Source organism: Mobula hypostoma, chromosome 5, assembly GCF_963921235.1.
Source record: "Mobula hypostoma chromosome 5, sMobHyp1.1, whole genome shotgun sequence".
Classification (NCBI taxonomy): domain Eukaryota; kingdom Metazoa; phylum Chordata; class Chondrichthyes; order Myliobatiformes; family Myliobatidae; genus Mobula; species Mobula hypostoma.
Genome location: NC_086101.1, coordinates 37,715,879 through 37,741,420, shown reverse-complemented (window position 1 = coordinate 37,741,420; position 25,542 = coordinate 37,715,879). Strand labels below are relative to the sequence as shown.

At 44.8% G+C, this 25,542-nt stretch overlaps 1 protein-coding gene across 6 annotated transcripts in view; it reads left to right on the top strand.

Moving 5' to 3' along the window:
- Nucleotides 1-25,542, top strand: part of farp1 (FERM, RhoGEF (ARHGEF) and pleckstrin domain protein 1 (chondrocyte-derived)) — a 278,773-nt gene that overhangs the window by 186,492 nt on the left and 66,739 nt on the right. For all 6 annotated transcript variants that reach the window (XM_063048415.1, XM_063048411.1, XM_063048414.1 and 3 more), the window contains exons 14-15: nucleotides 20,771-20,958; nucleotides 21,726-21,815. In XM_063048415.1, the coding sequence (XP_062904485.1) occupies nucleotides 20,771-20,958; nucleotides 21,726-21,815 (278 nt within the window). The remainder of the gene's footprint in view (nucleotides 1-20,770; nucleotides 20,959-21,725; nucleotides 21,816-25,542) is intronic.

Genomic DNA, 25,542 nt, shown 5'->3' with positions numbered 1-25,542 from the left:
CTTCTCCTGTGTCTCACGGGCAACATCACAAGCCTTTATGGTGATAATTGATCGCAATACAGATGCATAAGAAAGGTGCCCACTGAATGAGAAGTAAGTATCAATCACCCTTCCGGTTTGAAGGCAATTCTTCAATTTGTTCTAATGTTCTGACCTGGAATGCAATGGATTCTGAATTAACAGCTCACAACATGAAATCATTAACTTTTATTGGAAGAAAGTTGTTGTACAGAAGCAGGTGAATTCTCACAGCTACCCTGGGCTTTAGTGAAAGCCACACCAGTAGTAATACGTGCAGTTCTGTTCTTCTTAATTATCGTTCATGAGTCGTGGTTCCAGAGGAGGGGCACCAGAATGAAAGGTATGAGGAGCATTTGTTATCTCTGGGCCTCTACTTGACAGAGTTCAGAAGGATGAGGTGGGATCTCATTGAAACTTACCAGATGCTGAAAGGCCTGGAACGTGGAGAGAACATTTCCATTAGTATGAGAGTCTAGGATCCGAGGGCACAGCCTCTTAATAAAGAGACATCTCTTTAAAACTGAGATGAGAAAGAATTCCTTCTGCTAGAGTCTGTTGAATCTGTGGACAGAGGGCTGAAAAAGCCAAGTCGTTGGATGTATTGAAGGCAGAGATTGGTGGCTTCTTGATTGAGAAGATAGTTAAGGATTACAGGGAGAAGGTGGGAGGATGGGTATTAAAACAAAAATTAGAAATGATTGAATGGAAGAGTACACTTGATGGACTAGATGGCCTAATTCTGCTCTTTATCATCTTATGAATCGTTTGCTGTCTTCGGTTGCTATAGTGATTACAGTGAGGCAATTAATCCTCTCACATTACTGCTACAGTTAAACTTGCTGATGCACCAATTTGGTGTCCCATTCAAAAACTCCTCCCTCATTCCCCCAAAGCCTATTGATCCTAAAAAAATAACATTTTTTATATTAATTCCATGCCCCTTGAGGCAATTTTCACAAATCTGTAGGAACTTTGTAGGCAAAAGGCACTTGTAAATTGGAAGGGCTAATGAGCTGCCATTCAGATGAGTTTAATATCTCTAATGAATATTCCTCGTTGAATATAAATCACTTCCCGGTGTAAATGCACAGGAGATATACGGAACCGTGCTGTGTGCAGTGAAGCCAAGTGATCCCAAACCTAAAATCACCAAGTAATAAAATGTGATGCCTTCAGATTTTCACTCTTTGTCGCTCCCCGCAGGGATCAATTAATGAGCCACTTGCTTCCTGTGTAACATTCCCCAAAGCATTTGGATGTGATGCAGGCTGAGCTTTGTGTTAGCGATCAAAGATCGGTGTAGTGCACCAAATGCTAAAGATCAACCTGGTGTTGAGTGCTGAGGTTAGATCGAGAGTTGTTCTGCCTCTCGGTAAGTTTTTCTTATCCATGGGTCCCCACTGTTGGGGAGGGAAGGGCCGGAATCCTTGCTGAGTAAAAGCAGGGAGGCAAACTTGCCCTTTCACGCAGAATTCCCCTGGGGTTGACGCTGTGTACAGATATAACGTAGTGATAGGCAAAAAATCCCCTCTCCCTTCTCATCTGTGTCATTTGTCCAGGTGTGGGGCTTAATGTTTATGAGGGTGTGTTCTCCGTGTACCCTGATTGCTGTGGCTCTGTCAGCACGTATCTTCGAAGCAATGTTCCTGCTCCATGTTTATTTTTTGCTTTCAGTGCATGTTGGCCTGTTCTTGCTCTGTATTGACATGTTCTGATCCTCTGGTGCAAAACTGTTTGTATCAACTGAATGTCAGCTTAAGGCATGTGATCCTGTTAAGATGAAGGTTATCCTGCTAATCGGAGAGTGGCAGAGCTGGGCAGTAGGGGAAGTTGCCTTCCGACACAGTACAGTGGGGGCCATTTGTCCCGTTGTACCTGAACTAGCCCCCTGGCAATTGCTCTGTTACAGAAACCAACGTCCATTGCCTTGTAACTATTCTCGTCTTGTTAACAGGATCACTGCTTCAGGGGAGAGGAACTGCTTTAAAGAGACAGTATTTCTTTTGTTGGCCTGTTTTGTGGCTGGAGGTGTATGTCAGTTTGACAGGAGCATGCACACCTTTCCTGCACAATCATCAGGGATTAGCACTAGATAAAAACCACAGCGTGCATTAAGTCTCCTGCCCTTCTCATCCAACCCTTTAACTCCAAAAGCTCTTGAAATGCATTCCAACTGAGCTTACATCACAACCCATTGGCAAAAGGGTGAACTCAAAGGCTTCCACTGGCAAGAAGCCAGATCCTATTGAAGGATGACCTGATAAGAGTAAAGAATTATACACTGGGACAAGAAGAGGTTCATTTAAGAACAGGAAGGTTCCCATTGCAGAATAATTCCACTGGAGTTATGAGGCCCTTTGAGTGTGACGAATGAAGTTAGCTGAACTCTGCCCTTATTCAGTAGACTCTGGAAATGTTGCCCAGGTAGCCCAGAATGGACGTCGGCTCAAAGTTGGAAAGAGTCAGTCGTATTAATAAACAAGCTGGTGAGTCTTTTGGACCACGGCTCCAGCTGTGGCAGGGCAGAGATGGGACTCACCAGTGTGCAGGAACGTTGGACCTGTGCTCAATTCCTCCTGTAACATTAAGACTGAGAAGATCTAGGCTCTGATTGGGATGAGAGGAGAAGGTCTTACCATTATCCTGGGGAGTCACCATTGATCAGGAGCTCATCTGGCCTGGCTCTGACCTTGTCAAAGGGTGACTCACTTACAGACACCCCAGTGCCTTTCCATCATCGACAAGGCACAAGTCAGGAGTGGGGTGGAGTATTCTCCATTCACCTGAATGGACCCTGCTGCAACGGTATTGAAACCCTTCACCACCCAGGGCAAAGCTTGGCTCTCTTCCTATGAGCCTTCTAAATGCTCATTCCCTCCATAGCCAGCCCACAGTGGCTGCAAAATGCTCCGTCTACAACATGGACTGTTGTTACTCATCCTGTCCGCAGCAGCTCCCCCTCCCAAGCCTGTGGCCCGTACCACTGTGCAGGATGAGGGCTCTGAGCAGATTGGAACACCACCACCTGCAGTTTACTTTACAAGCTGCACCCTCCCCAAACTGGAAATCTGTCACCTTAATTTCAGTGTCACTAGAGCTGGCTTCTGAAAGTACAGTGGGAGCACCTTCCCCAAAGGGATGCAGTGGTCTTGGAGGCAGCTTACCACCGCCTTCTCAAGGGGAAATTAGGGACGGGCAATAGATGCTGGCTCTGTCGCTGATATCCTAATCCCAAAATGTGAATGAGTGGGGGTGGGGGGGGAAACAATGACACCTCTCTGAGAACGGTCCTGCGAGTAGACCGAATTGAGGGTCTCCGTGGGCACATTGTAGACGTGGGAAGGTTTCTGGGTTCCTACCACACTTCCTTTGTCCCCATCTCTGTTCTGATCATCACACCTGTCACTGTTAATCCATGGCTCCTTGCCATTGATCCCATTGCTAGGGGAAATGTTCCCTTTCACTCTGTGTAGGATTTCATCACTACCCCCCCCCCCACCACTCTTGACAACCCAATCTTGGCCTTTATTCTTTACTGGAGTCACAGAATCATACAGGATGGAGACAGGCTGCTTGGCCCAACATGACTATGTCGACCCTGGGGTCCACCTCAACCAGTCCCATTGGCTCATTTTTGCCCCCACATCCCGCTAAACCTTTCCTATCCACGTACCTATCAAGATGTCTTAATGATCGAGGGAGAGTGTCCATAAAATGTCTTAATGAACAGGGGAGGAAGGGAGAGTATATGTAGAGTGGTGTGGGAGAGGTTAATTAAAAACAGATCTAGTGTCCAAACATTTCTTCAGAATTGACAGTCGGAGGCCATAAGATGCATGTGCATGTTCCCTCTCAAGACATTTTGCACGTAATCTGAGGGTACACTCAGGTATTTTTCTAAGAGATTTCAAGACTTGTACTGAAAAATGTTCAGCATTCAGGTTCTGAGCAGCAGATGACTAACAAAATGCATACTGTCTGTTTAACCTTCTCACTCGTTCTCTCTCCTTCGGTTTTTGATTACTAAAGCATGTAATATATATCCTCTGGTTGCACTTCACTGCAGTTCCTCTTAGCCTGGTGAATGTTAATGCATGATGGGTCAAAACTGCTGATTAACTTTGAATAATGTTCTGAATGTACGCATGACAGCATTGTTTTCTTGCATAAGCAGATTTATAATTTTAAGTCTTACGTTCTGAATTGCTTGTTACTGTAAAATTTGTTGTTCTTTTACTTTTTATTTTGCCAGCTGCTTAATTTGTTTGTTGGCAAAGACTTGTGCATTTACTAAAAATCTTCACTGCTAATCATTTTCTCAATATTTGCTGATGAGATTTTTTACACTATTAAAAACATTCTGCTACAAAGGATTGTTCTGCTGGCATAGTATCTGATGAAGTAACTAACTGCTTTGATTTGATCCCCCATTGATCTCTTGACTTCTCGCAACACCAGGATGCAGATGAGAATTTGATATTTGGCATTCAGGCTGAGTACACTATGTATTCTGTGGCTAGCAATGATGAACAGGCCTGTTGAGCTCAGAGCAGGGGTTCCCAACCTTTTTTATACCATGGACCAATATCATTAAGCAGGGGGTCCATGGACTCCAGATTGGTAACCCCTGACATAGAATATAGAACAATACAACGCGGACACAGGCCCTTTGGTCCAACCAGACCATGCTGACCACGGTATCCGCTCAGCTAGCTAGTCCCAATTTCCAGCATTCACTTCTTATCCATCAAAATTCCATCTCTCTGTGTGCTTATTCAAGTTCTTCTGAAATGACTCTGTTGTATCTGCCTCAGACACTTCCTTTGCCAGCTTATTCCATATACTCATCACCCTCCCTGTGTAAAAATCACCCTCAGGTTCCTTTTAAATCTTCAACCCTAAACCTGTGCTCCCTAGTTTTGGGCTGCACTGCACTGGGGAAAAGACAGTTACCATCAGTCTTATCTATGCCTCTCATAAACATCTCTATAAGGTCACCCCTCATTTTTCTGTTGGAAATATTGTAGGTTAAGTGAAAAATAATAGACTTTTAATTTTGAATTTGTTAAAATTGGCACTGATTTATTTTCACTTTTCAATTATTTCCTATCATTTAAACCCTCCATTTTTACTTGAAGACCATATCCTTCGATTTAATATGGGGCTTCATCTAGAAACAGAATTAGGAATAATTTTTAAATCTTAAAGGCAGTGTATGTTTCTTTTTATAATTTCCCCTATGGTTGGCATCCATCTGTCTGGAAGGACAATGGGTGATGATGATGATCATCACAAGCCTGGGCGGATGGTCAGGAGATCCTGAGATGCCCAGTCGTCAAGATCCCCCTCTCGGCCTCTCCAGTGTAGTCCAAAGGAAAGCTTATGAAGCAATACATTTGGCACCAGCTTGGCTGCAGGAGCTGCCGGGAGGATGTTCACTGACGTCCAGCCACTTTAGGGGCTCCACTCTGGATTTGCTGTCTGGGTTTACTCCCATAGGCTTGGTCTCCCGCGAGGCTGCCCTCAAAGTAGTGGGGCTATTTACCCATAGCTGGGGATCTGGTTCACGGGCACCAGGGCCTGTCCGCATGCCATTGGGCCTCTGTGCTACGTGTGCAGGGGCCAGACCTCCTTCCCATCTTCTGTAGTTCAGCCTGTCCAAAAGGAGTTCAGATTCCATGTGTCGCCAGCTTGAAGCTTGCTGTTGGAGAGGCTATGTACTGGTAGGGAGAGACTTAACACACCCAGCTCTCTTTTTTCACGAGACCGCTAGCCAGAGATGGAAGCTGAAAGTGAGAGTGACAAGCACTACCCACTACTCTACCACCCTAGACACGGGTCACAACAACCATTTTGACACCACTATGCATTTCCCCTATGCGTCTTTGAATTGTAAACGCCTCCTGGTAATCACACTGCGTCTGAGGTGGAGGTGAAGCTTCGGTCTCCACCTTCCTCAATGCATTTTGCTCTTTGAAGGTAGCCAGACGTAAACCAAGTGTGTGGAAATGGGATCTGAAAGAGTCATGTTGAAATACTGACTGAGTTGTGTCTGTGCATGTTGAGCCTTGGGTCACTGAGAGGTTGTTTTCGGTAGTAGCGCTGCCTGGAACCAGCAACATTGCGAAAAGAGGTTGGTCCTTTAGGATGGAACTGATGCTCTTTTTTTCCTCTTTTGGAAGATTGTAACTCCTTTGGAATTCCCCACCCCAGGAGTTTGTGGATGTTCTGTTTCTGGGCATTGGAATTAGAACTGGTTTATTATTGTCACATGCACAGTGAAAAGCTTATCCTGCAAACTCTTTATACAGCTCAGGGCATTACAGTGAGTAAGAACCAGGGAAAACAATAACAGAATGCAGAATAAAGTGTAACAGCTGCAAATGACGTAGTGCAGGTAGACATAGGAGTAGAATTAAGCCATTTGGCCCATCGAGTCTGCTCCACTATTTAATCTTATAATTTGATGATGTAACTTCCCTCTCAACCCCAGTTTCCTGCCTTTTCCCCCTCACCATTGACACCCTTACTAATAAAGAACCTATCAAAATCTTCTTTAAGTAGAACCTATGATGTGGCCTCAACAGCCATCTGTGGCAATGAACTTATCACCCTCTGCCAAAAGAAATTCCTCCTTATCTCTGTTCTAGAGGGACATTCTTCCATTGTGAGGCTGTGCCCTCTGGCCCAACACTCTTCCCCTCGTGGAAGCATCCTTTCCATGTCCACTCTTTCTAGGCCTTTCAATACTTGGTAGATTTCAATGTGATTCCCCCTCTTTTAGACTCCAGTGAATACAGGCCCAGGACCATCAAATGCTCCTCATATGTTAACCCTTTCATTTCTGGGGTTATTCTTGTAAACCTCCACTGGACCCTTTCCAATGCCAGCACATCCTTTCTGAGATACGAGGCCCAATATTGCCCACAGCACTGCAAGTGCAGTCTAACCAACACCTTATGAAGCTCTAGCATTACATCCTTCGACAATAAGCAGCAAGATCACACTGAGGTAGGTTGTGAAGTCAAGAGTCTATCTTGTTGTACTCGACCATGTTCTAGAGTGGGGTTAAGTAGCTTCTTGGGTGCTTCAGGAGCAATTTGGACGGTGGATGAAAATGGCTTTACCCTGAGTGGGTTTGGAGATATAAGCCCCACTGTGGCTAACTAGCTTGGATTTTTTTAAGGTCTCATACAATGGTCGTCCCTTCCTCCACTTTGCTCTCTCAGTGCAACTGATGGAGAGATTCCAGAAACTGATCCTGAGATTTAACCTTCATAGAGTGGAGAAAGGTTTTGCTGTCTGGACTTCAATCAGTGGCAGGGAATGTTACTTTGGTTGCAAACTGAGAAGAATGCTCACCATCTTATGAACATCGTGGGAACAGGAGCAGGCCATCGAATTATTGCTATTATTATCCTGTCTGCTGTACTATTCCTGTCACCACTGCTGGTTCCGCACCCCTGGACACTCCTCCCTCTGTTGGTTTGTTCTCAAATTCTCAATTGACCCCCAGGCTGGGCAATGCTCCTTGAAGAGAAACATTGCCAAATTAAATAGGCAATAAATAGTGATTTTATGGTTTCCTTTAATAACCAAATACCAAAAATAGATCATCCGTTAATCTTCTTTATTCAGTGACAGAGTACTAGAATGTACAACTTTTCTTTATAATTTACATCTTATTTTTCCTATTTGTAATCTTTCAGATCTCTTCCCTTTCGGTTACTTATTGATTGATGCCTGTCTGCTGTGCACCTTGTACTAAGACCTTTTGTATTGCAATTCCAACACCAGCAGCAGCCATGTTGTAAAAAAGTAATGTAGGAACTGGCAGATTCGAACTTGCAGTCCTGCCTGACTACTGGGCTGTGCAGCAATTTTATTGATCGTATCAATGCTTCAGTTAACATGGAAGAGGCTGTTTTTTTTCTGAATTGGTTTGCTGTCAACACGCCCAGAGATCCAGTAGGTTGTGGGGAGTGAGTATGTTAATTGAACAAGGCAGCTGAATGTATTGAGTGTTTAGTCTGACCTATTTTTACTTATTGTAGAGTTTTGAATGATATGGATTGGGGTCAATTGCAGATGGCAGGTGAATCTATTTACATTTTCTGTAGAAACTACTAACTTTTAAACCATCCGGCATCTGCTCGGCCCATCAATCTCACTTGGCCATCTCGTTAGAAGAAATTACAGCTTTCAAGAGCATCACTTGAAAAAATAAAAATGGTTTCTGGCTCTATTTTTAATCTGGAAATGTCAAATTCCAGTTTGCTTCTGGGATTTCCCACAGGGAGGCAAAAAGGGCAGAGTAAAACCGATCCATTTGGGAGCAAGTGAGTTTAGTTAGATGAGGTCAGCCAATCTATAATTCAGTGGAACAATGACCCAGATGGATTATAAACGCACATCTCTTGGGCATGAAGAGTGACAGTTTCCCGCAAGATAATTTTAAAGTTAGCTCTTTTTTTAAAAAAAAAGTTTGTTCTTATACTTTGCCAAGAGTTGTCCTCACTGCCTGTTACACCTCTGGCATTTAGGGCAGCAATGAAGGTCCTGCATCTCTAGCGGTGTTCAGGGTTGTCTTCATGTCAGTAGCTTCTCCTCGGTTTTCACTACTATCAGTCATGTTAGTTCCAGGTGGAGAGTCAGGAATACCGTCGTACTCAGATGTAGAAGGATTCTTCATTGCTGTTTCCATTACAATTCTGTTTTACCAGTCAGAGTTGTTGGCCCTGAGCTGAACCCTGACCTTGGAAAACCGGCGGACCACTCTTAGTCTGGCCTCTACCCTTTACCTGTTTGACATGGGCGGCCCTACCAAGAGCCAAAGCATAAAGCCCTGACTTCAACCAACATAGCTCTCTGGGTCATTGAGGGGTGCAAGCCTCCAAAACCAGCAACAAGGTTGTGGCCCTCTTGAAGGGCTAGGAATTGTGCTGTGTGGATAATCCATCTTGGGCAAATGAAGGTCACATGCTGGAATCTGAAATAAAGCCAGAAGACGCTGGTGTTGGGCCCTGATGCTTTTGCGATCCAAAGGTTCTTCAGAAATGAAGAATGAGGCATAAAACTTGTTGCTTACGATCGTATTATTAAGTTTTACAAGAGCAAAGAAGAAGGAGAAGAAGCATGGGGGGAAAGGGAACAAAGAAAAGGAACGAACAAAGATGGTCAGGTCTTCTTATACCAGATCACTGAGAACAGTAAATTCCACTGAAATTCCAACGGATAACCAGTTAAATAGACAGATTCAAGAAATGTGACACCTGCCACTGAAACCAAGAAAGTTCCAGAAAAATATGGAGGCAACTGTAACCATTGAAAAACTCACTGAGCAATCACATGTAAACTGGTGATATAAAAAATATAAACAAACATATCAAAGTTGTTAAAAGTAACAAATCTACAGCATGATCCAACACTCAGCAGGTCATGCAGCATCTGTGGAGAGAGGAAATTAATATTGCAAGCCTAGATTTTCATCGGAACTAGTGAATAATGCAGAGGCTTCAGTCTAACACATAAACTGTTCCTCTCCCACTAGTAGCAGAAATGTAAAGTAAAACCAGAAAGTGCTGGAAATACTCAGCAGGTCAGGCAGCATCCGAAGAGAAGCAGAGTCAATGTTTCAGATAAAAGACACCACACCCGAGCTTCACCAAAACACTAGGAAGGTCTTGAACCTGAAACATGAGCTCTGCCTCTCTTCCCAGAGGAGCCTCCTGACCGGCTGAGTGTTTCGACCTTCTGCCTTTAGTTGAGGATGGGTATCTTGCTCTTAATATATCATAGAACAGAGGGGCAGTTCTGTAGTTAAAGAATGTGGTGTAGACAGGTCAGGAAGCTGCAGACAGAAGTTCCTTTTGAAGGGATGTAGCTACTGCTGGCAAGATATACAGGGCTCAGTGGACCGCTGATCTGATGTGTTGGTGTGGGATGGTGCTAACGAAGCATTTCATTCAAGCTACTGTTAAAAGCTATTACTGGCATGAAAGTGAAGTGTCTGCTGCTTTCTGACCCATCCAAGTGTCAGGAACTTGGCCCAACCACAGAGACCAGGGTTGTGCCCCGGTGGGTCTCACTTTCACAAGCCCACACAAAAATAAGAGCAAGAGTAGGCCACTCGGCCCTTCACGCCTGCCTCACCATTCAGTGTGGCCAGGGCTAACCTAACCCAGCCTCTTTTTTTTTTGTGCCAGTTCCCCTAAACTTCAATCCCTCAATCTTTAATATTTATCTACCTCCATCTTAAAAATCTGAAGTGGCCTCCACCACCCTGAGGGTCAGAGAATTCCAGAGATTCAGGGCCCTTTGAGAGAAGGAACTTTGACAAACCTTGGGATTAAACGATTGGCCCCTTATAGGTTTATTTTCTTATTTGTGACTGTCCCACTAGTGCAGGGGGTCCTAACTTACGGTCCCCAGACCCTTAGCTTAATGGTACTGGTCCATGGCATAAAAGAGGTAGGGAACCCCTGCACTAGTGAAAAAATTTCAACATCTACCCTGTCAAACACCCTGAGGATTTTGTATAAGGTCATCCCTCATTGTTCTAAACTCCAAGGAATGCAGGCCCAGGGACTTGTAGTCAAAAATTTGTGGGGTCATCTTCTGCTCCTGAGAATTGGACAGGAACTCCAGTGGGGCTGACACTCCCCACTGCTGCTCTGGTAGAATTGGTACTGATTTATCATTGTCAACATGTACCGAGGTACAATGAAAAGCTTTTGTGTGTGTGCCATCCAGACAAACCATTCCATACTTGAGAACATCAAGGTAGTACAAAGGACAACAGTGTTATGCTTACAGAGAAGGTGCAGTGCAGGTAGATAACTGATGTGCAAGGGCAATAATGAGGCAGATTGGGAGATCGAGAGTTCATTCTTTCGCATACGAGAGGTCCATAACAGTGAAATCGAAGCCATCCTCGAGCCTGCTGCTATGTGTTCTCATTTTTTAAAATCTTCTGCCTGATGGAAGATGGAGTGGGGGGGGGGGTGGAAGAGAGAATGTCTGGTACGACATGGGCCTTTGATTATGTTTGCTGCTTTCTCAAGGCAGTGGAAAGTGATTGAGTGATGGACTGGGCAGTGTCTACAACTCTCTGTCAATTTGCACAATCTCGGGCAGAGCAGTTGCCACACTATGGCCGTGATGCTTCCAGGTAGAATGCTTTCTATGATGCATCTGAAAAATTTGGTAAGAGTCAACGGGGACGTGTCATTTTATTTCAGCCTTCTGAAGAAGTGGAGGTGTTAGTGTGCCTTTAACTGGGGCCCTGGTTTGCTCACTCAGGCAGACATAAATAAATCCCATGCCATTATTATGTCACTGTGGGGGCTTGGGGACTCTCCTCATCTCCTAGCCAATAGTTAACCATCAAATAACAATAAAACTGACTCATTATAATAATTCACTAATCCTGTGACCATAAGAAGCAGAATTAGGCCATTCAATTCATTGGTTCTGCATCGAATCATGGCTGATTTATTTTCCTTAACCTCATTTTTCTGCCTCCTCCCCATAACCATTAATATCTTTACTGATAAAGAACATCAACCTCCACTTGTATATACCCAATAACTTGGCCTTCACAGCCGTCTGTGAATTCCACAGATTCAACTCCCATTGGCTAAAGAAATTCCTCCTCATCTCTTTTCTAACATAATTGTAATGTAGTCGCTATTTATCACGTAATTAGAAGTTGAATTGGTTTATTATTGTCACAGGTACCGACATGTGTACTGTCCTATCTTCCTACCTTATAGTTTCAATAGGATTAGCAACCATACCTAAGGACTTTCATGTAAGTCATTTACATCAATTGTAAAAATATTCCCCAGCACCAGTCCCTCTTCTGCACCCTCTCTAAAGCTACCACGTCCTTCCTGTCATGAGGCGATCAAAACTCCACACAAATCCCTATCTAAATAGGTGCCCACTTTTCTGCCTGTCTGGCTTCACCAGAAGCCAAAAACTATCCCCTGCCCACAGGGGGTCAGGAGCTTTGGGTGTCACCTTCCACGCTGCTGTGACCATTCCCAGAGGATGGCTGGGCTGTGGTCAGCTCTCAACGCCAGCAGCTGCAGGCTGTATTGCCGACCATGGTACCGCAGTGGGCGAGCAAAACTGAGGGTCGAGATGAAGGCTCTGGGTACAGCAATCTGAGCAATGTGGCTCTCTGTGTCACTTGGCCCAGGCAAAATGTAACCCAGAGTGTGGGAGAACCGGGTGTCTGATGGGCAGTACTGAGGATATCCCGGCTGCCTGGGGAAAGAGCCAGTTGGACCCTATTCGAGATCCCATCCTAAGAACACACCATTTGCTCTGTCAGAAAGTCAAATCTAATATTAAAGGAGAAAGTTAGAAACCTTCTTTAAGTACAGTCTATCTCCAATCACTGATAAATCTGCTAAAAGGACCTCACCCCATCTTGACCCAAACCTACTGGAGAAAGAGCAGATATTATTCCCCAGGAACGTGAAGGCTTGCCTAGGACATATTCCACCAGGAGTGGAAGGTGTCAAACAAGGGCAATGCTGCTCCAGTAAGGGTTCCATTTCGAGAGCAACTCTCCTTATATGCACTGCCATTGTCTTGCAGCTCCCACTGGGCAAGAGGTTGCCTGGATTGGAGAGCGTGTCTTATGAGGATAGGTTGAGGGAGGTTAGGGCTTTTATCTTTGGAGCGGAGGAGCATGAGAGGCCACTTGATAGAGGTGTAGAAGATGATAAGGGAGCGTAGATAGAGTGGGCAGCCAGTGCCCTTTTCTCTGGGCAGAACTGACTCACGTGAGAGTGGAGATAGGCACGTGGATGAAAGAAAAATGGCGGGTTATGTTGGAGGGAAGGGTTAGATTGAACTTGGAGTAGCTGAAAGGTCAGCACAACATCATGGGCTGAAGGGTCTGTACTGTTCTACAATCTATGTTTCATGTCCTCAGACTATAGTTAGGACCTTACCCAGTAAGCAGAGATGAAGCATGAAAGTCTGTGAACAAGAAACTTCCCTGTCCGTTCACAGCAACGGCAAGAAGTTCTGCTTTTCCCATGACGGACGATTAGTAGACGACACAATTGCAAGACCGGTAACAGGGAGTGAATCCAATCGTCTGCTTAGTCAGCCGGTGGTCCCAGATTACATGTGCACAACTCCCCTTTGAGCAGCTTAATGAAAGCATATCTTTTACAAATGATTAAATAATTGTTTGGAAAGTTCCCGTCTGCAGCACATGTTGAGTTAATTGAGTTATTGCTTCACTGACTTCTGTTCATTCTGGCGTTGCTTAGAGTTCGAAAACTAGTACGCAGAATGGAACTAGTACCCAGAATGGGATGTGATTAAGTGGTGAAGAAGTTAATGTACATAAGATGAACATATAAATAATGCCTTTGTATCCCAGTAACGTCTCCCAGGATGAATTGTTAGGACAGCAGTCATGAGGGACATAGATAATAAGCTAAGTAGCCAAAGTCTTTTCCCATGGCTAGAGGATTGCAAAGTTGAAAGTGAAAGGGGAAAGATTTAAAGGGGACCTGCGGGGCAACTTTCCACAGAGAGGGTGGTGTGTATATGGAATGATCTGCCAGAGGAAGTAGTTAGGGCAAGTACTGCTGGAACATTTGATAACAAACACCAGAAAATCTGCAGATGTTGGAAATCCGAGCAACACCCACAAAATGCTGGAGGAACTCAGCAGGCCAGGCAGCATCTATGGAAAAGAGTATAGTTGATGTTTCAGGCCGAAACCCTTCCTCAGGGTCTTGATGAAGGATCTCAGCCTGAAGCGTCGACTGTGCTCTTTTCCATAGATGCTGCCTGGCCTGCTGAGTTCCTCCAGCATTTTATGTGTGTTGCATTGATAACATTTAATAGAGATTTTGACAGGTACATGCATAGGAAAGGTTTAGGGTGATGTAGGCCAAACACAGGCAAATGGGACTAGCACAGACCAGTTGGGCCGAAGGGCCTGTTTCTGTGCTACATACCTGTGATTGTAAAGCAGAATATTTGAACACAATTATGTTGCTTTCTGCAGGATCTTGCTGTTTTCAATTTGACTTGTTCAAAGGTACTATATTGGCTGTAAGGCACTTAGGAACGTTATGAAGTATTGACAGGGCCTATAGCAATGCATGTCTTTTCAAAGACCAAAGTAGAATTTTATCCCCTCCCTCAATCTTCACCCTTTTATGTAGTGAAGTTTATTTGTTCCGTATCTTCAGCTTTTACTACTGCTGTCACTTCATTTCCTCCTCCTGTTGGGTTAAAGCCATCCTGATACAGGACCATCTGTGACCTTTTCCTGTCAATCACAATTGGTTTACCGCCATTTATCGTTGGTAAATTAAATTCAGTCGTTCTCCCCAATTTGCCTCTCCCACTGAGCGGCGGGATCCATAATCATCTCCTGGACTGAAAAACAGTCTACTTCTGATTTTTGTGAATTAGTCTGATCGGTCTTTACAGTTGTGATGGATGGGCATCTCTCCTGTTGAATCTTCTGAATATTTTATATCTGCAGAGTTCACCTTTATGCTGCATTGAACTTGGCACACTCATCTGCCGCAAACAGCCTTGGCATTTTCCAGTTACTGTCTGTCTGGGTATTATCCCATACACTTGGCAGGAAGCTTTAAACAACTTGCAATAAGACATGGGCCAGTTCACAGATGTCATTATGTACAGTGACTATGGATGATCCAGTATTCTGCGAGTGCCAGTCCAGATTTACAGCATCTGCAGTCTCCCCTCTTTCTTAGTACCCTGCCTTATTGTAGTCAAGATTCAAGATTGTTTTTTGTCATTCTTCAGTACATGGGTGTAAAGGAGAATGAATTGATTGTTACTCCAGATCTGACGCAGAATAAAAAAAATAAAAAAGGCATAAAAACACAATAAATATAAAAGCAATTCTATAAAACACAATGTATAAGAAACAGTAAAATGGCAGTGCGTAGGAGGATAAAAGGTGCTGAGGGACTGTGGAGAGGAGTGGCTGATGTGGATGTAGTGGTGGTGGGGTGGGCTAATGGGGTGGAGGTGTTGGTCAGCCTGAGGACTTGGGGGAAGACTAGTGGTCCTGGCAATGGTCTGTAGCCTCTTCCCTGTTGGGACTGGGTCAGACAGTGTGGGTGGGGCCCTTCATGATATTGCTGGCCTTTTACGGGCACCTTTCTGTGTGTGTGTATATATATGTATCCTTGTGCGCAGATTTGCACTGTGCGTCACGTAGCCAGGTTCACTTGAGTACAATCCATACGCACACTTCTCTGTAGGTCAGGACAGTAAAGGCTGCAGATGTTGGACTCAGGATGTTGACAGAATGGTGAAAGACCTTGATAGAATGGATGTGGAGAAGATGTCTACTATGATGGGAGTCTAAGACCAGAGGGCACAGTGTCAGAATAGATGGGCGTCCGTTTAGGACTCCCTGTAGCCAGAGAGTGGTGAATCAGTGGAATTCTTTGCCACAGGCAGCTGTGGAGGCCAAGTCTTTATGTATATTTAAGGCATGAGTTCTTGATTGTTCAGGGCCTGAGGGGACACAGGGAGAGGAAGGAAATTGGGGCTGAGGGAAAAGTTGGATCAGCCATGATGAAATGGTGGAGCAGACTGGATGGGCCAAATGGCCTAACTCTGCTCCTATATTTTATGGTTTTATGAACTTGCACCTCTTGACTCCACAGATGCTGCATGAGCCAATGAGTTCCTCCAACAGTCTGGTTTTCCTTCCAAGGATCAAATCTGGTCTCAAGTTATTTAATCTCAAAGATCGGTATATATAAAAATAGATTCCGGCCATAATACATGCCACTTCTGGTGAAGAATCAGTTTCTCCCTCTGCAGATGCTGAGTGTTTCCAGCACTTCCAGATCCTGAGCAGTGTTCTGGTTGTTCATTGCACCAGATGTTCAGGTGTTCTCTTGCAATGGCATGGAATCGTTCGAACCTACCTCGGCTCTGGTCAAAGGGGCTTCTGTGGATCTTCCCTCTGCCCATTGCCGACATTTTACATACATTTCTGAAAATCGAGAAATGACCCAAGAGTGAAGTCTGTGCCCGCACATTCACCTTCTTTATACAGAGGGGACACACTAGTCTTATGGGCATCAGCACATGACCCAGTATTGACCATATGATATGGTCATATGCATCGTCTGGGCTTTGGACTCAAAGACCAACTAGGTCTAAGAAATAAATCTGGAGTACAAAACTCAAATCAGTTAATTAGCAGCTTGAAGCAAAACACAGCCGGTTTACTAATGTCCTGCTTCCACCTGGTCAGGCAGCATCCGTGAATGAAAATGGACACTTGCAAATTCAGGTTGAGGTCCTTCAACTAGACCCAAATTGTTGACTGTTGAGTTCCCTCCACAGGTGCTGCCTGACTTGCTGAGTTCCTCCAGCATTTTCTGTGCTGCTCAGGTGCCTTGTGTCTTCACTCAACTTTCATCAGATCTAACTGGCACGAAACTCCAGACTCAAGCCTTGTTGATGGCTCCTGAGTCTTGTAAAGATGCTCCCTCAGACCCACCATTGACTGAATAAACTGCCCTTAATACCCCTGAGTTTCTTCAAAACAATCGCTCAGTCAGAATCAGAATCAGCTTTAATATAACTGGTATATGCCATGAAATTTGTTGTTTTGTGGCAGCAGTACATTGCCAAACATAATAATAAAAACTATAAATTATAGTAAGCAGATATATATAAAATTATTGTGCTGGAAGAGAGGAGAAAATATTGGGGTAGTGTTCATGGGTTGGTTGTCCATTCAGAAATCTGATGGTGGAGGGGAAGAAACTGTTTCTGGAACACTGAGTGTCTGTCTTCAGGCTCCTGTACCTCCTCCCTGATGGTAGTGATGAGAAGTGGGCATGTAGAACAATGGATGCTGCCTTTATAGGCATCGTATTTTAAAGGTGTCCTGGACGCTGGGAAGGCTAGTGCCCATGATGAAGTTGGTTGAGTTTATAACTTTCTGCAACTTTTTCCAATCCTGTGCAGTGGCCCCTCCATACCAGTTGGAGATGCAACCAGTTGCAATGCTCTCCACGGTGCATCCGTAGAAATTTACGAGCCAATTCTCCTCAAACGCTTAATGAAATATAACCTCCATCAAGCCTTTGCAAATGCATCAGAGATAGATAGATTCTCAGAGATGTTGACCCCCAGGAACTTGAAACTGCTCACCCTTTCCACTCCTAATCACTTGATGAGTACTGGTGTGCGTTCCTTCGACTTCCCCTTCCTGAAGTCCACAATCAATTCCTTGGTCTTACTGACGCTGAGTGCATGGTTGTTGCTGCAACACCCCTCAACCAGCTGTCTGTCTCACTCCTGTACGCCTCTTCATCACCACCTGAATTTCTGCCAGCAGTAGTTGTGTCATCGGCAAATCTATAGATGGCGTGTGAGCTGTGCCTAGCCACACACCCTTGGGTGCAGGGAGAGCAGAGCAGTGGGCTAAGCACCCATCCCTGAGGTGCGCCGGTGTCTACTGTCAGCAAGAAGGAGATGTTATTTCCCATCCGCACAAACTGTGGTCTCCCAGTGACAAAGTCAAAGATCCAGTTGCAGAGGGAAGTATCGTTCAATTGACAAGGAGTTAGAATCAGAATCAGATTTATCACTGACATATGTCATGAAATCTGTCATTTTTACAGCAGCAGTACAGTGCAATACATATGAGTTACTGTAAGTGGCTAAATAAATAGATAATGTGAAAGAGAATAACGAGGTTATGTTCCTGGACCACACAGAAATCTAATGGTGGATGGGAAGAGGTTGTTCCTGAATCACTGAGTGTGGGTCTTCAGGCACCTGTACCTCCTCCCTGATAGTAATGAATGTCATATATCCCAGCATAGCAACAGACCACCATGAGTATCTGGTTTTTCCTATGTACAAGGCTGATATTGCCCTCTCTTAAGTTTAAATTTATTGTCACAGGCACATGTTACCCAGGGTATAAATACCATGAACGATAGCCTTTTGCTGCAGCAGCATAGTACATTATATACATGACAAAAGTAGATTTAAATTGGCATAAATTATGCATAACATTTCTGTAATTCTGTGAAATGAGAGGAAATGAGGGTGGTAAGTCTTTAAAATTGTCTACCCAAGCAGACTCATGCCTTAGGTCATTGAGTACATTCATGATCAAGGGCTGTAGATCTTTGGTTGTTGAGATACATCAGATTAATGATCATATTGAATGGCAGTGCAGACACAAGGGGCTGAATGACCCAGACCCACTTCTACGTCCAATAGTGTTACGCTCTTTTCCTTTTTTAATACTGTATGTTATATTGAAGAGGCAATGATTTAATTCTCCTTTGAAGAATAATGGCATCAGGAATGGCTCTGACAACCCTGAGGACTGATTATTCACTGCCAGATATAATGTGCAGCTACAATCTCCAAAATTAATTTGCAGAACTTACAAAGAAAATTGTCATTTGTTTCTTTTATGGCATGAGTGCAGAGAAAGGTATTCCAGTGTGGTTCCAGGGCTGCCCAACCTGGTGCCTTAGCGGTATTGGTCTATGGCATAAAAAAGATTAGGAACCCCTGATCCGGACCTAATATGCATTGCAACACACACAAAATGCTGGAGGAACTCAGCAGGCCAGGCAGCATCTATGGAAAAAAATACAGTCAACATTTCAGGCTGAAACCCTTCGGTAGGACTGGAGAAAAAAAGCTGAGGAGTAGATTTGAAAGGTAGGGGGAGGGGAGAGAGAAACGCCAGGCAATAGGTGAAACTTGGAGGGGGAAGGATGAAGCAAAGAGCTAGGAAGTTGATTGGACAAAGAGACAGAAGGCCATGGAAGAAAGAAGAAAAGGGGATGGGGGGGGTGGAGGAGCACCAGAGGGAGGCGATGGGTGGGCAAGGAAATAACATGAGAGAGGGAAAGGGGATGCGAAATGGTGAGGGGAGGTGGAGGCATTGCTGAAATTTTGAGAAATCGGTGATCATGCTGTCAGGTTGGAGGCTACCCAAACAGAATATAAAGTGTTGTTCCTCCAACCTAGGTGTGGCCTTATTCTGGCAGTGGAGGTGGTCATGGATGGACATATGGGAATGGGAAGTGGAATTCAAATGGGTGGCCACTGGGAGATCTCGCTTGTTCTGGCAGACGAAATGTAGATGCTCGGCAAATCGGTCTCCCGATCTACGTCGGGTCTCACCGATATACAAGAGGCCACACTGGGAGCCTCACCAACGTACAAGAGGCCACACCCTCCAAGTTTCACCTATCGCCTGGCATTTCTCTCCCCCTCTCCCCACCTTTCAAATCTACTCCTCGGCTTTTTTTTCCTCCAATCCTGCCGAAGGGTTTCGGCCTGAAATGTCAACTGTACTTTTTTTCCATAGATGCTGTCTGGCCTGCTGAATTCCTCTTGCATTTTGTGTGTGTTGTTCGGATTTCCAGCATTGGCAGATTTTCTCTTGTTTCTAACATGCATTAATTTTGCTGGAAACATATGCCATATGACTGAGGGAAATAACTCAGAACAATTCCATTCTGAACTAATTTTCCATAAAACCTTTTCTTGCATCACGGGCCGCGAGTTATTACACTCACTTCGACATTGGAGAACTATTTACAGTAGCCAGTTTCTCCACTGGACCACATGGCTTTGGGATGTGGGATGGCACCAGAGCATCCAGAGCTCACAGGGGGAACATGCAAACTCCACACTGACAGCACCTGAGGTCAGGACCGAACTCTGGTCTCTGGGTCTGTGAGACAACGGCTCTACTCGCTGCACCACTCTGCACTGGTAGTTATGTGATGGAAATGCCTCTGGGCTCTGTGGGTGATTTCCTGGTTGTGCTTTACGACTAAGCCTCCCAGAACTGCACGTGCCTAAGATAGAACCAGGTTCAAGGACAGCTTTAACCCAGTCTAATCAGACTCTTTTAACAGACCTCTTGTATTACAAGATGATTCTTGACCTCATTACGATCTCGCACTTTATCATTTTACCTGCACTGCACTCTTTCTGTAGCTTTTACTGCATTACTTTTTTCTGCATTGTTATTGTCTTGCCTTATTATAGCTCAATGCTCTATGGAAGGACATGATCTGTGTGAATGCTATACAAGTCAAGCTTTTTACTGTATCTTGGTACACATGGAAATAATAATCCAATACCAAGATGTGGGGATGAGGTCTTGGACCTAACACAATATGTGAGCCCATTAATTTCAATTGGGATTGGTACCTGAAGAATCCTTTTTCTTCACATCTTCACCAGACCAGATGATTGTCCATTGCACTCCCTCCCCACTGCCACAGATGCTGCCTGACCCACCGAGTTCCTCCAGCAGATTGTTTATTGCTCCAGATTCCAGCATCTGCTGTCTCTCGTGTCTCCATTTTGTAGGCAGAGCATGTTCAGACCAGCCCGTGTGATTGGATGCCCCCCCACCGTGAGGTCCATGGACCACAGGTTCAGACCAGCCCATGTGATTGGATGACCTCCCTTTGAGGTCCATGGACCACAGGTTCAGACCAGCCCGTGTGACTGGATGACCTCCCTGTGAGGTCCATGGACCACAGGTTCAGACCAGCCCATGTGACTGGATGACCTCCCTGTGAGGTCCATGGACCACAGGTTCTCGCTTCAGGGGGCCGGAGGTTTCTAGATTGGCTGATTGATGCACGCAGCCAGTGGTGGCTCGGGGGTCTAGAAGGTGTGACGTGACTTGCTGTGCCTTTTGCAGTGTCCCTGGCATGCAGCCCTCATGTCTCGGAGCTCTCGCTGAATTCCCAGGCTGGGCCCGGTGTCCTGAACCTCTCCCTGTCTCCCAGCCTCAGCCCGGACGGCAGGACGCACTCACCATTGACCACACCCTTGCTGACGGACACCACTTGTGTCAAGGCCGACGAAGAGGAGGAAATGAGGAGGAAGGTAGGACGCTGGTTATCTCAACAGGCTAGAAAACCACTGCACTAAGTCCAGTGATTTCACATTTGAGCCACTTCGTACCTGAGCCAACCCCATCTCAGCCAAACTATATTATGTACTAAATTATTGCAGACTTTGGCTACCTGAAATCCATTATCATTTGGAATGAAATTAACTTGAATTTAAATTTCATTGGGAAAGTCAAAGTTGAATTTATTGTCATGTGCACAGATACATGTGTGCACAATGGGTAGTATCTACAATAGGGCTGCCTCCTGAAGGTGGCTTCTATCACTCGGAAGAGGGTTAACAACTGGCCAATCAATATTGAATTTATGGTTAGGCAACCTTAATGTTTTTCTATGAACAAGTTGGGCAGAGAATTATAATAAGCATGGATAGTTAACTTTAACTTGATAAGGGAACAGCAGAAATTCACCTATTAGCCAGTGCTAATCTCAGCCATAGATTGCTGGGTCACACTCTAAGTCAGGAACAGTGAGCAGGTTGTTGGTGAGTTTTGTCTCACAGAGATTCCACGGCCTTCATTTCGACCACAAACATGAGAATTCTCAGAGGAAAATCACCCACAAAGATACTTTGATCCACATGTGTGTTTTTTTAAAGCCAGGTTTCAGTTCCGAGGGAGCCCTACGCCCAGCACTTGTGCTGACATGGTTCTCCCACTGTTGATCTGGGATGTGTGTGAAACTCTGGGTGACAAGGCCTGATTACACTAATAATGGAAGTTGTTGCTCTGATTCTCCCAGCGTTTCCCAGCCGACAAAGCCTACTTTATTGCCAAAGAGGTGTCCACCACCGAACGAACCTACCTGAAGGACCTTGAAGTCATCACAACGGTAGGTGCAGACCAGTTATTGGTGCTGTCACTGAACAGTCAGCTCCTGTTTGTACTGGGTTGGGAGTTACGGAGATATACCATCTATGTCTGTTTGTGTCTATCTGCTTATCCCCTTTCTTAGTGGGTATATTGTGTGTTTGTGTGTTGCATGGTGTGTATGGGTACCCATGCCTTATGACTCCAAATCAAGCCTGTATATTTGAAGGCAAATAGGACAAGTCTGGCGTCAGTGAAAGAAATGATGGGCTTGTCATCACCTTTCGACCCCAGTGCATTGGAAAAATAAGGTGTTACTAGGTTCTGGACAAAGGCAGACGTTATGCAGAATATAGTATTTAAGCTTTTGACAGAACCATCATGTATAATCTGAAGGCAGATCTTAAATAAAATAGCAGAAATTTCCCAAGACAGTAAATCTGATTCTGATTACAATGCCATGCATTTTTATTCAAATTGCTTTGCCTTTTCCGAGAATCATTGCTCCTTCCGATGAAGTTAGTGGCATACAAGTTCCAAATTAGTGCAAGACGGGAAATTAAATAAATCAGATTCAATTTGACTCTTTCTCGATGAATTGTGTGTTTTGTTAGAGATGTTGTTCACAAAGGCTACAAATAACTCTCATCCTGTCATATGGTGAATAGAATCCACATTACAAATGCTTTTATGTCCTAATTCAGTGCTGAACTTAGAAGTTTTCTGTTTGCTCTAAATACATCAGGAGTTTGCAAGGTTGGAATTAAAACACAACATTGGACAATCCAGGGATAGTACAGGCCATGTTGGCTGGCGGGGTGGAGATATGTCTCCACCAAAGGAGTTGTAAGGCACTCCTTTCCTCTGCCAGCCTGCAGGCCATCCTTGGGCAAGGTGTAGCACCTGGTTAGACCCCACTCTCCCAGCAGAGTCATGTGAAGCCATGGGAGCAGGTGGTGGATTGTTGCATGAGCAGCTGGTGTATATCACATGTCTTGGTTAAGCGACCTCTGACGCCAGGCAGACCATCTCTGAAGGGTACTGATAATGGCTGGGCTCACCCGTCTTGTAAGGACACAACCCAGAAAAAGGCAATGGCAAACCACTTCTGCAGGAAAAAATTGCCGGAAACAATCATGGTCATGGAAAGACCATGATCAGGATAGATCATCGTCAGGATAGATCTATAGAGCCTCTCAAAAGCAGAGATGGAGGAGTATGCCTCATGATCAACTCTTGGTGCACAAATATGTATCAGTGCTGTCCCAATTTTGCTCACCAGACCTGGAATACCTAGCAGTAAAGTGCTGTCCTTTTTACCTACCACGGGAGCTCTCTGGAGTCATTTTGGTAGCAGTTTACATTCCACCTCAGTCGAACGTCAGGAATGTCAATCTGAGTAATAGGATCATCATGCATGAAACAGCGCATCCTAATGCCTTCACCATCGTTTTGGGAGATTTTAATCAGGCCGGTCTGAAAAAAATCACTAAGCAACTACCATCAACAGATCATTTGCAATACCAGAGGAAACAACACACTGGACCATTGCTACACCACCACCAAGAATGCCTGCCGTGCTATTCCATGTCCTCACTTTGGGAAGTCTGATCACCTGGCTGTACCTCTACTCCCTGACTATAGGCGGAGACTGAAGACTGCAGCACCAGCAGTGAAGACCAAGAAGGTGTGGACAAGGGAAGCACAGGAGCGCCTACAGGACTGCTTTGAATCAGTGGACTGGACTGTATTCAGGGATTCATCTTCGAACCTGGATGAGTGTGCTGCAGTTGTTACCGACTTCATTAAAACCTGTGTGGATGAGTGTGTGCCCACAACGACTTACTGTACATTCCCAAATCAAAAGTCATGGATGAACCAGGAGGTACGTTGTCTGCTGAAGGCTAGATCTGTGGCATTCAAGTCTGGTGACCCAGGCCTGTACCAGAAAACCAGGTGTAAGTTGTGGAGGGCCCTTTCAAAGGAAAAGAGACAATTTCAAATGAGATTGGAGGTGATGTCGGATGCACGGCAACTCTGGCAGGGTCTGCAAGACATTACTTCCTACAAACCCAATAGCATAAATGGCAGCGATGCTTCACTACCAGATGAACTCAAAACCTTCTATGCCTGCTTTGAAAGGGAGAACACAACTACAGCTGTGAAGATCCCTGCTGCACTTGATGACCCTGTGATCTCCGTCTCAGAGGCCAATGTTAGGCTGTCTTTAAAGAGAGTGAACCCTTGCAAGGCGGAAGGTCCCGTTGGAGTACCTGGTAAGGCTCTGAAAACCTGTGCCAACCAACTAGCGGGAGTATTCAAGGACATTTTCAACCTCTCGCTGCCATGGGTGGGAGCTCCCACATGCTTCAAAAAGGCAACAATTATACCCAATGCCTAAGAAGAATAATGTGGGCTGCCTAATGACTATCGTCCAGTAGCACTCACATCGATAGTGATGAAGCACTTTAAAAGGTTGGTTATGACTAGACTGAACTCCTGCCTCAGCAAGGACCTGGACCCATTGCAACTTGCCTATTTCCACAATAGCTCAACAGCAGATGCAACCTCAGTGGCTCTCCACATGGCTTTAGACCACCTGGGCAACCCAAACACCTACGTCAGAATGCTGTTCACCGACTATAGCTAAACATTTAATACTATCATTCCTACAATCCTGATTGAGACATTGCAGAACCTGGGCCCCTGTACCTCCCTCTGCAGTTGGATCCTCGACTTCCTAATTGGAAGACCACAATCTGTGCGGTTGGTGATAACATCTCCTCCTCGCTGACAATCAACACTGGCACACCTCAGGGGTGTGTGCTTAGCCTTCTGCTCTACTCTGTAGATACACATGACTGTATGGCTGGGCATGGCTCATATACCATCTATAAATTTACTGACGATACAACCATTGTTGGTAGAATCTCAGGTGGTGATAAGATGGCGTACAGGAGTGAGATATGCCAACTAGTGGAATGGTGCCGCAGCAACAACCTGGCACTCAATGTCAGTAAGACGAAAGAGCTGATTGTGGACTTCAGGAAGGGTAAGAGAAAGGATCACATACCAATCCTCATAGAGGGATCAGAAGTGGAGAGAGTGAGCAGCTTCAAGTTCCTGGGTGTCAAGATCTCTGAGGAACTAACCTGGACCCAACATGTTGATGTAGTTATAAAGAAGGCAAGACAGTGGCTGTACTTTATTAGGAGTTTGAAGATATTTGGCATGTCAACAAACACACTGGAAAAACTTCTGTAGTGGTACCATGGAGAGCATTCTGACTGTCTGGTATGGAGGGGCTACTGCACAGGACTGAAAGAAGCTGCAGAGGGTTGTAAATCTAGTCAGCTCTATCTTGGGTACTAGCCTACAAAGTACCCAGGACATCTTCAGAGAGTGGTTTCGCAGAAAGGCAGTGTCCATTCTTAAGGACCTCCAGCACCCAGGGCATGCCCTTTTCTCACTGTCACCATCAGGTAGGAGGTACAGAAGCCTGAAGGCACACACTTAGTGATTCAGGAACAGCTTCTTCCCCTCTGCCACCCGATTCCTAAATGGACATTGAATCTTTGGACACTACCTCACTTTTTTTTTAACATAACAATATTTCTGTTTTTGCACTTTTTAAAAAATCTATTCAATATAAATAATCGATTTACTTGTTTATTTATTTATTTATTTATTTATTTTTCTCTCTGCTAGATTATGTATTGCATTGAACTGCTGCTGCTAAATTAACAAAT